This window comes from Pristis pectinata, chromosome 9, assembly GCF_009764475.1.
Source record: "Pristis pectinata isolate sPriPec2 chromosome 9, sPriPec2.1.pri, whole genome shotgun sequence".
Classification (NCBI taxonomy): Eukaryota; Metazoa; Chordata; class Chondrichthyes; order Rhinopristiformes; family Pristidae; genus Pristis; species Pristis pectinata.
Window position 1 is genome coordinate 78,859,589 of NC_067413.1, and position 12,036 is coordinate 78,871,624.

Genomic DNA, 12,036 nt, shown 5'->3' on the forward strand with positions numbered 1-12,036 from the left:
AGCAAAGGGCAGTCCTGATGATGAAGTTTGCCATCACCTTCAGTGGATGGCATATTGGAGCATGGTAACAGGAGGAAAGAAATGAGTATAATTATGATGTTAAAATTATCTTTGAATATTTTCAAGCTAATTTGGATTTAGTGTTGTGGATGAGTGTTTATTAGGATATATTGCAACTTCAGGAGTAGGCCAGGATGGCTCATCTGCTTCATATCTGCTGAAGGTGTCTCCAAAGGTCACAGCCTTTGTTTTGGCACTCACCTGCTGGACTTCCTCATCAATGAGTATGTAGTTACATAGAAAATATGAAAAGGGTAAGCCATTCAGCCTTTACACTTGCACCACCATTCAATATGATCATAGCTAATTGCATTGAGAGGTCCTTCCTCCTATTATGTATTCATTTCTGAATGGTCTGAAGAGGCATTGCATAGGTTTGATCTGATTCATTAGTTGTGAGATTGCAGAAGTGATCTGCAGTGGCTCCACTTGATTTTACAGTACATTAAGTACTAAATCAGCAGCGTTGCTGTGGGCAGGGCTTGCTATGCTGTGCAGAATTCCACCGTTGCTCCTAACTCTCCATGATGCCAAAATAAATTTCAATACCTGTAGCTCAGAGTGATCAGAAAGTCAACAGGAAGCAACAAACTGGTCCACAAATTTCTCACTGGTGTCAAGGTAATTAAAACCGAGGTGAGGATAATCCTAGCAAGGGAGGTCACTTTCCTTGTTCAGGTTCTACCCTTACTGGGACCACAAAAGCAAACAATAATTGTAATTATCTCTGTGGTTTGGTCAGGATATAGCAATCAAGGTAATTGGAAGGTGTCCTGTTGCGTTCCTGGTTAAGGTAGAATCAGGGACCTACTGTTTTAATGTACATAACGCACATGAGCCTCCTGTCTAACTCTGGCAGTTGTCCTGTAATTAGACAAATCAAGATTACCACATCACGGTAATTCACCTTTTCAATTTTAAATTCCTCTTGCTCCACTTCCCAGGAAGGAATTCTAATCCTGTTTACAGATGCAAATATTCTTACATCTGCTAGTTAAGCAGATTGTTCCATCCAATACTCTAGAGGCCCCCAATTTAGTACAACAATCTACTGTTAATTTGAAACCAAAGTAAGCAAGTTAAAAGAAAAATGGAACAAAACTAAAAACATCAAGGGGAAGTAATCAACAGCTCCAAATGGCAACTGATACAAAGGTTGAACATATCAGGAAGAAAAGAACTCAGCTCAGATGATAGCAATTAAAATGATTCCCGATGGCAATGTTGACAAATTCAGTTTTCAATCCTCATGAGTATTTATAAGAATATCTCAGCCATCATACACATCTTTGTAAAATTTCAGAGACTTAGATGGGCAGAGAGAGGGTGATTCTGCAAGATTTATTTGGATAGTTAACCCTTAGTTTTACACTTTCCCTAGATTTAGGTCAAATAGATTTAAATCAAACACATATTAGCACAGATAGAGAACTTAAAAGGAAGAACTTAAAAGAGCTCTTAAAAGCAGAGCCCAGAAATCCTAAATCTCCTGTTCATCACTCTGTCACAGAAGGCTAGAGGAAGTTAAGGAAACCAGTTGATTCACAATGGTCAAAAAGGACAACATCTAGAAACACTGTAAGTATTTAAATTCGTATATACTTTTTTAAAATCTGTTCAATACAGTACCGATTTAATGAGCCTTAAGAAGTCCACTCTCCTCAATTTGTAGCAATCTCAAACACAGATTATAGATTGAGATTGAAGAGCAAATAAGTGAATCTTGGCAACTTTTCACTTAATACCATCACTGGGCAGATATAACAACTATACAATAGCCACTCTTCTCTTAACCTGTTTCCAACTGAACACTGCCCATGACAGGAACCACCCCTCTAAAGAATGATTCACTGAACATTTCCCATTCATCCCCATCAATTCACTTCTTCATCCTTTTCCACAGCCAATGGAAAATGGAGTACTACCTGTCAAACAACAGTGGAACAAAGTGAATTTTTAAAAAAATTGCATTTCTACCAGAGAACAATTACAGCATGGTATATTCTTTATACATCACCGATTAACCACAGAGTTTTACTTTTTCTTTACCTACCATAATGATGTTCCATATTTCAACAACCTTCCAGGTGAAAATTCCCCTCCCCACCAATGCTAAATCCTCTCTAAATCACCTTTGCTTTACATCAAACCTATTCTTTCTAGTTACATTCACCTCTGTTAAGGAGAAAGGTTTCTCACTATCCATCTAACCCAGGCTCCTCCTAATTTTCTATGCCTCAATCAGGCCTCTCTCAGCCATCTCCAGTCCAAGGAATAAAAGCCTATACAGTCCCATCTCATACCTGAAAGCTCACATCAGACAATACCCTGATGAATCTCCACTGCAATCACATCTTTCCTTTCTATAATGTGATGACCAGAACTGCACACAGTGCTCCAGCTATAGTCTAACTAATGTTTCATAAATTATTACTATAACCTTTTGCTTTTATATTCTATGCCCTGGCTAATAAAGGCAAGTATCCCATAAACCATGTTAACCACCTGTACCACTGCCTTCAGGGATCCATGAACACCAAAGTTCCTGTGTTCCTCAGTATTTCCTGGAGACCTACCATCCATTGTGCATATCCTAATTTCAGTAGTGCTTACAAAATGCAGCTAATTTTTCATGACAAAATTCCATCTGCTATTGCTTTACCCATCTTATCAACTTATCAATTCCAGTCTGTAGCCAAAGACTACCCTCTCACTATCAACAACACTAACTGCAAACTTGCTAATAATACCTCCTCCATTCATATCAAGATTGTTCATGTATTTAACAGACAGCAAGGGTCCCAGCACTAATCCTTGGTCACAGGCTTCTGACTGGGGGAAAAAAAAGCCCTTGACCATCACCATCTGCCTCCTAACACTAAGCCAATTACAGATCCAATTAGCCAAACTGCCCTGGATCCCGTGGGCAGTTATCTTCTGGACCAGGACTTTATATATTGTTCTTTAGATGAGAGGTTTTTGCCTTCAATAAAGCATGTTGTTTTGTTGGTAGCTCTAATTCTATTATTTGCCTTAGTTAGCAGCAAAGAGCAAACAGGCACATTGATGACTTACACGTGGAAAGCATAGACCTAAAGTCCAGAGACCTACAAGGCTTTGGTGACCTTACATGTACCACAAACTACATGAGAACATACCCAAAGATTTCAGAGCTACATGTCTGATGTATGTAACCAATGAGCAGAAAAAAAAATTCACAAATACATGGCAGGATAAATACCCTGGTTAATAAAAAAAGGTGCAATTTCCAAACCTTCTTGGATCAGGCATTGCAAGAACACTTAGTGTGTGATGGAAGAATTCAGGTAAAACTATTTAACACTGAGGACTAAAATAGATGACACAAAATAGATGGTATCATTGAGTGAAGGTTATTAAAAATTAGGGGAATCTTGATCAGTTGGGTAAGCAGACTGAGGAATGACAAATGGAGTTTAATTCAGATAAATGAAGGGTGTTGCATTTTAGAAAGTCAAATCAGGATAGGACTTTCATAGTTAATGGTAGAGCCTTGGAGAGTATTGTAGAACAGAGGGACCATGGAGTTCAGGTACACGGTTCCCTGAAAGTGGAGTCACAGGTGGACACAGTGGTGAAGGTGGCTTTTGCCATGTTGGCCTTCATCAGTTAGGGCGTTGAGTATAGGAGTTGGGACATTACGTTGCAGTTGTACAAGACGCTGGTGAGGCTGCACTTGGGAGTATTGCGTTGGGTTTTGGTCACCCTGGTATAGCAATGATGATATTAAACTGGAAAGAGAGCAAAAAAGATTTATAAGGATGTTGCCAGGACTCCAGGGACTGAGTTAATAGGGAGAGGTTGGACAGGCTAGGACTTTTTTTCCTTGGAGCATAGGAGACTGAGGGGTGATCTCATAGGAGGTGTATAAAATCATGAGGGGCATAGATAGGGTGAATGCACTCAGTCTTTTTCCCAGGTTTGGGGAACCAAGAACTAGAGCGCACAGGTTTAAGGTGAGAGGAGAAAGATTTAAAAGTTGGCCCTCAAGTTCCTTTCATTTATCTATTTATTGAACACAGAGGGTAGTACATATAATGGAATGAGTTGCCAGAGGAAGTAGTTGAGGCAGATACAATAACAACTTTAAAAACACAATAACAACTTTTAAAAGACATTTGGACAGGAAAGGTTTAGAAGGATATGGGCCAAAGACAGACAAATGGGTCTAGCTTGGATGGGCATCTTGGTCTGCATGGATCAGTTGGGACAAAAGGGCCAGCTTCTGTGCTCTATGATTCTATGACTTAACATTCAAAGGAGTATGTAAAATGGGAATCTGAGGCAGTTTGGTTTAGGGTGTAATTCTGGAGTGTAAGCAAAAAGGATGATCATTCCTTCTTTGTCCACAGCATCAGTTCACACAGTCAGAAAGCAAATTTGTTACCCAAGAACTCCCCACAAAATGCCCACAAAGTGGGAAAGACCAGTGCAGCAATGGTGGGTGGTAGCCACAGAGAGACACTCCACACACCAGGATGCTGTAACCACACCATGGAGCACCACAACTATTGGGATATTTACCACTATAGACTCAGGCCTACAACGCTTTTGAGATTACCAAGTCATGATTACAGTAAACGGGTTATGCACTGATGGTATCAATTAATAATGGTGCAGATCACTCCTTTACATAAATGAGCAGTTATTCAGTACAATTCCACTGGTGAACTGTTGTACCACTCTAAGTATACTCCAGGGAGCTCCTTCAAATTCTTGGGGAAATGTTAAGCAAAGTCTGGCTATAAAAATATAAAGGAGGAGCGGCACATAATCATAGATAATTGCAAGATACACCTGATGCAGATGGGGGAACGAATTGACTATGGGCACTACATCTTGACTGGGAGGTGATCCATAACATCGATATGGCATTTATGAGCATGGCAGAAGCTTTTGGTGCTATGCAAGCATCTCTTCACTGTCTTGTATAGTAGTATTGTTAGGTGCAAAGTCCACATGTGCATTCATTTAGAAGCCAAGTCCATTCATTGTCAGCCAAGACCAGTTCCCTTTCAACTTAAGTCTGTAGAAGAGGAACTGCATATCAGCAACAGTGGGGTGTTGAAGGTCTGACACAATGAGTGAGCAACCCCATTGGCTGTGATCTCCAAGGCAGACAAAATTGTGTGATTATATAGAGCATACAAGGAAACTCAAAACAGAATTGTTAACAAGAAGCAATATCTGCTGCCTACCTCCAAGATTTGTGGAATTATAAAAAGGTCAGCCTGTCCCATGCCTGCAATGCAGTGGAATGTGGACTCAGGAGTCAGTCACAGGCACAAGTGGCTCTATGTCTATACCAAGTCACCACATCTTTCAGTCAGTAATGCAAAAGAGTTGCAAGGATCCTGAGGTAATGAAATAAGGTCAATGACATCCTCACTGTAGAGGACTAATACTAACACTTGAAGATACTCTGTGAGATGTTCACATAACAGAAATACAACATAAAACAGAAGCAGAACAAGTGCACCTTTCTGCAGTCTGAAAGGTGGTCTATCTGGGATCAAGAATCAACAAGAATGGACAGAGACCTGTCTAGATAAGGCTCGCAGCTGTGTTAATTCTTTTAAACCCAATTAATGTTACTGAGCTGTATTCCTTTATTGAATTGCTTCATATTACTTCAAGATTCTATTTAGTTTGGTCACCCTGTTGTGTAATAACTTATGAAGACAAGCAGTAACACCAAGGTGAAGAGCAATGGAAACCTTACAAGACATGTAGAGCAAAAAACTTGGTAGCAACTCTTTCCTTGTCTATTATGATTTTCAGAAACCAGCATGACTATTTGACAGGGTAACCCAACGATGCTTACCCCAACCATGTGCTGAAGTCATCACCCCTGCAATAGAATCAGACCATGAGTTACCATTTGCTTACACTTCTGCACTCTCACCTCCTGTCAGATCGAAGAAGAGACTCCAGCAACATTTTTTTGGGTGTTACCAAATTTCAGGAGTTTCTGTTTAGCAGGCACACAGACCATAAAAATCTGGTGGCTATTCTGACAAAACTAACTGCAAAGACAGCTATTCTGACAAAGCTAACTGCAAAGACTAGCCATCCTTTTGTCCCTATTCAATTGAGTACTGTACATTAAAGCAGAATGTACTATTGCAATGTCCTTATGAGGTGGCAACAACAAAAAGGGGCAAGGCATTTTCCAACTGCATTGATTTTTCAAGACAGTCAGTAAGTTTGAGAGAAGCACCTGTACAAGAGATTCTTTTGAGGATGGTGTACAAATATACCTCATCAGAGTAGTGTTATTTGGAGATGGGAATGACTTTCTGGAGAAGGAAACATGAGTCACCAGTGCTGCGGTGTCTAAAGTGCAGCCAGAATGTTGATTCCAAAAGGTACCAAAAGCACACATACCATAGAACATCCACTCTCAGCTTATGGGAATCATCCACATGAATGCAGTAGCCAGAAATGTACTAGTCTGGGATTGTTCAGCACATGGAAAATCTAGTGAAATCCTCCTGGCTGTCAGTACTGTAGGCCTGAACAGCCAACGCGAGCATGGAGGTGGTTGGCTCATCCTTTCCAATGCATATATGTTAATTTTTCTCATTTGGGAAGCAGAATATTTCCTCCTGCTGGTTTGATATCCAAATGCAGTGACTGGGAATGTTGCCATTTGGGTTATGTACCTCTACAGAGCAGATCATACAGGCTCCCAGGCTTTTGCAACCCATGGAACTGGTTTCTGACAGTGATTGGCACAGTTTGTCATCTTCCTTTACTCTAATGGAATCCATCATAGCTTAATACCCACATACTTTTCAGTATGTAATGGGGAAGCTGAGCAATCAGAACTGTAACAGAACCAAGGAAGTTATTCAATAAGGGATCTAAGCAGTTCATGCATCACCAGCTGGCATCGTTTCTGCCTACATACAAAGTCATCCGACTCTACACTACTAGTATTCCCTATCAGGGACATGATGGGTCAACCTTTGTAGGCATAGCCGAGCTTGGAAGGACTAGTGAGGATAAAGAATGGGAGCTAGAGGGGGAAGTACAGGTCATAAATCTCAGCTGGGAGACAGATTACTCCAGCCAACAGGCCAAAGATGATTTAAGTTGAAGCTGTAGATAGATTGTGGAAATACTGGTAGTTATATATTATATGGAAATGGAAGGCAAAAGTCAAAAGGTTAGTTTAGATCAACTGCTGCACGTACGATACCCAAAAAGAGTGTGATCAAGAACACGAAGTGCAGGATAAGCATGGATTTGAGTTACAGGATGGGATACAATGAGTAGAGAACATAACCTTCAGCAGAAGGTAATCCACCAGAATTGAATGCAGCTGGAGTGGACACTTAAGGGATGACAAAAATCATCTTCGTAGATCTCAAGAGGTTAAGAATACAAGTATATTGATGGGTTTAATTGATAATTGTGTATACTTATGTAATACGCAACCTATTGTATAATTGTGTAAATAGATGGTGAGCACGAGTTTAGCTTCTGTTTAAAAAGGAAGCCAGTTACTGTATGCAAAAGTGTTAGGGGTATCTTCATGAGAATAGTACACCATGTGGCATGACCTCCACATATTGTTTCACTAAATACTGCTGTTCCATGGAGAGTTCTTGCCTTCAATAAATGATGTTCTGCTGAAAGCTCTGTTTACTCATGAAGGCAGAAACACAAGAGCCTACCAATCCTACCACTTAAGAGCATTTTCTCAATGATGCAAGCAAGGACACAGTATGATAATTGGCTCAGAATCCGTAAAAGATATTCAAGCAACCTCACTTGATATCATTTATAGAACACAACATTTGATTACTATACATAGCATTCACATTTCAAAACAAAATGCACAAATAGCATTTATTTAATAGGAAACTTTAATAAACTAAATTAGCTGTTACAGAATTTATTCATTCGGCAAGTTATTTTAGCAATGAGTTTTAAAACGTGTACTTTGAAAACCTATGTTGATACGTTGACTATCGTTTTTAATGATGGAGCACCATTTGGCACTTGCATAGAGTTTGAAGCTTACACCACACAGCAAATTTTGAAACATTTTACACTATCAAGATGAACTTAAGTACTTCAGGAGCTATTGCTCAAAAAAGTGCAAAATATTTAATTCTATACATTAAAAAAGTGATATTCTCAGAGTAAACACAGGAAGCAACACTGAGAAAAAAATTAAGTATCCTGACTGGTTGCATCGTGGTCTGATACGGCAATTCGAACATAAAGTAAGAAGCTGCAGTGAGTAGTGGACTCTTCCCAATACATCATGGGCACATCCCTCCCCACCAATGGTAGCATCTACAGGAGGCACTGCCTCAAGAAGGCAACATCTATCAATCAAAGATCCCCATCATCCAGGTCATGCCATATTTTCGCAGCTACCATCAAGTAGAAGGTACTGAAGCCTGAAGTCCCACACCACCAGATTCAAGAAAAGCTACTTCCCCTTAACCATTTGATTCTTGAACAAACCAGCCAAATCCTGATCACAACAGTTTAGTAACACTGACCATTTTGATCACTTTGCACAACAATGGATTTTGTTTTTTTTGTTCTAATTGTGTTCTTTCTTGTAAAAATTGTGTATAATTTAATGTTTAATTTATGTTCAACCAAATATTTAATAAACAATCACAGTGGATTTCAGATATGCACTAACAAATTCTAAATATTCCTCACTTTACAGTTTGGTGCCAATTATGAACAAATAATTTTAAGAGCAGGGAACACTGAAGTTAAACCAAAATCTTGTGATCACATTGCAGTCTTATTAACAAAATAAAACCAAGATTATCCCTGGTTAAAAAAGGTTATGAACTTTCTAGGAGATAATTTTCCAAGGTATTCAGATATTGATCACTGTACTTTGGATAGGTTATGGGGAGAAGGAAAGCACTCCACTACGTTAACATTTCAGATAGTGTTCAGTTAAATATCTTTGATTGAAGACAGTAAATCACATGGGAGGGGATAACTAACATCTCTGATTCAAAATAGATGGAAGTTCTGTGATTTATTTTACAATATCCCACTTGACTGCTGTTGGTTAAATTACTGGAGTACATTTAATGAGCTTCAAAAATATATTCGCTAGAACCCTACAGAGGTATACATACACACCGAGATTTACATTGGAAAGTGGTCCATCTTGTTGTTCTTGCCTCATATTCTAATCCAACGCAAAACAAAGAACATGGACAATATTACTCCACCAAGTCTATTTTATCATAAACGTCCGATCATTGTTAATTTAACCCTACCATACACCAGAAAGCCAAAAACCGAAACAATTTCAGCTAAGCCTTAGTAATTGAAGCTCTAGCCGATTTTATTTTTTTGGCATGCTTCACTGACCAGTTTCACAACGATGTTATGCAGCACGCCCAGCCATGCATGATGTGGCAAATTGTATATGTACAAGGACATCTGGATGACAGATTGAAGGGTACAGAAGTAAATTTAACCTAACTGGCGCGTTACACCTGGTGCACTTTGACTTTAGCGGTTTTCCTAGCAACTTTTATCACACTCGTAAAACGTTAACATTCATAAATAATTTTTTCTTAATGCAAAATCCCCAAATGACAATAATGCAATTATACTGAACATGAGAACCAAAAGTATAACAATCTTGCGTTTTTTTTGACATTGCGCCGACGTCGCAGCGTCAGTGTAAGTTGCCGCAGACAGCTGACAGCAGGCGCAACTTTCACCTGGCAATGAAATGAAGAGACAGTGCGTGTAGGGGGTAATGAGCCCTCCCCGATCGCGGTTTAAGTGGGAAGCCGCTGGCTACGCACTCACCTCCGAGCTCGCTTGGCCATCATTGACAGGAACCGCTTCGCCCCCGACACTCACTCACTCAAGTCACTCACACCGGGGCTCCGGCAAAGTTGGCGCCTAACAATCACTTGGCTGTGGTGCCGGACACCGGTTGGCCAAGGGTCGCTGCTTGCTGGCTCAGTGCCGAGAGTGGAGTCACCATAGTCCCGGCAGCCGTGCCTCCGCCGGCCCTCCCCGCAGCCGCTCTCACGCTCCGGCTCCGTTTCTATGTCCCGCCAAATCTCGCGCCAGCCTCCCTCTCAAACATTCGCCAACAGCATTTGAATGTGCGCACGCGTCCCGACCGTTCATAGGCTGGGAGGCGGCAGGGCGGGCGGCCGGAGGAGCTGGGAGCGCCAGTGGCTGCGCGTGCGTGTGACGCCGGGCGGGTTGGGGTGGTGCCGGACCGCGCTGCATCACGGTGATTGTAGTTCGCCCCGCGCTGTCGGCAGTCGAACGGCGCGAAATGAACAGCGGCAGCGCCATCTTGTGGGCGGCCTGCATAGTGCTCAGTGTTTCAAACTTGTGCCAGTTTTTCGACCCTGTGGCGTTAGCTGCAGCGAATCATGGAATATCGTCCCTCTGATATACTTCTCATCCTTTTGCTTCTCTCATTTTCTGTTTTTCCAGCTGAGAGATGTTTGGTATTGATGTATTATTGTCACTTGTACCGAGGTACGGAGAAAAACTTGTGTTGCCTACCGTTCGTGCAGATCAATTCATTAGACAGTGCATGGCGGTAGTACAGGGTAAAAACAATAACAGAATACAGAGTAAAGTGTCACAGCTACAGGGAAATGCAGGTCGACAATCAGGTAGATTGTGAGGTCAAGAGTAGTAGTTACAAGCAATGCCTGCAGCTTTAGCGGTGGAGATCATGAGGAAATTAACCCCTAGCAAATCTGTTTTCATCCCCTTGAAACATTTATGCTCATGATACACCCATACACCCCATCGTAAGAACTCTTCCACACTAGCACTACTGTTCAGCTGCCTTCACAGTATTTGATTCAGTTCCATCTATTCCACCAACTTACAGTTGGATGGGAGGATGGAGGGAGTAGTTTGATCAAGGGGTTTGGGGAAAGAGTAGGAAAATGGGTTGAGGCAAAGACTGGATCAACTGTGATCTTATGGAATGGTAGAGCAGGCTTGAAGAGCTGACTGGCCTACTCTTGCTCTTATTTCTTATGTTCCTTATATAATGATAGGTGGTTGGAAATAGTGTTATTCTGCATGATTCTTTTGTCCTGAACAAAGCATGAACTAATGACTTTCTGATCCAGGTGTGTGGAAACTTTCCTGACACCTAAAGAACAACATTTTGATTAAAGCTTATATCTCAAAACAATTAAATTGGAGTAGAAATTCTGGCAATAGTTATGAGGGATTTCAAGGTCTAGAGATGGACATCAGGATGCAAGAGCATTATGGAGTAGTGACCAATTAATACCACAGAGGGGGAACATTCCAGTTCTTCCTGGATTTTGGATGTACAGAGGAAGGTGTGATTCACGTGGTTCTAGAAAATAGATAGACATTGTGGTAAGGTAATGTGGGTGTAAGTTGAAAGCCTTGAGGAGGTGGGAACCATCTGATGGAATCAGGACCTTAAAGTTTTGGAAATGGGAGCATTAATTCATATTGCACAAAAGTAATCTGATACAGCCTCTAATTTGTAATAGGTAAAAATAATCTAGTTGTAGCTCCTGATTTTGTAAGAGTATTGTAAGTCTCCAAAGACAATTCAAGGGTTTGGATAGATTTGGCCTGTATCTGCTGGAGTTTAAGACCATAAGATAGAGAAGAATTAGGCCATTCGGCCCATCTAGTCTCCACCATTCAATCCCCACTGATTTTTAACCCCATTCTTCCACCTTCTCCCCAGAACCTTTAACCCCCTTACCAATCAAGAACCTATCAATCTCTGCCTTAAATATGGTCTCCACAGCCCTCTGTGGCAATGAATTCCACAGATTCACCTCCCTCTGCCTGAAGAAACTCCTCAGTTTTAAAGGGACATCCCTTTATTCTGAGGCTATGCCCTCAGATCCTAGACTCTCCTACTAATGGAGACACCCTCTCCACGTCCACTCTATCCAG

General features: G+C 41.0%; 1 protein-coding gene across 1 annotated transcript in view; it reads right to left on the bottom strand.

Annotated features, from left to right (window-relative positions):
* Positions 1–10,140, bottom strand: part of mybl1 (v-myb avian myeloblastosis viral oncogene homolog-like 1) — a 54,534-nt gene extending 44,394 nt beyond the window's left edge. Inside the window, exon 1 of the mRNA XM_052022608.1 lies at positions 9,916–10,140. Coding sequence (XP_051878568.1) covers positions 9,916–9,938 — 23 coding nt within the window. The 5' untranslated portion in view covers positions 9,939–10,140. The remainder of the gene's footprint in view (positions 1–9,915) is intronic.
* Between the last annotated feature and the right edge of the window lie 1,896 nt (positions 10,141–12,036).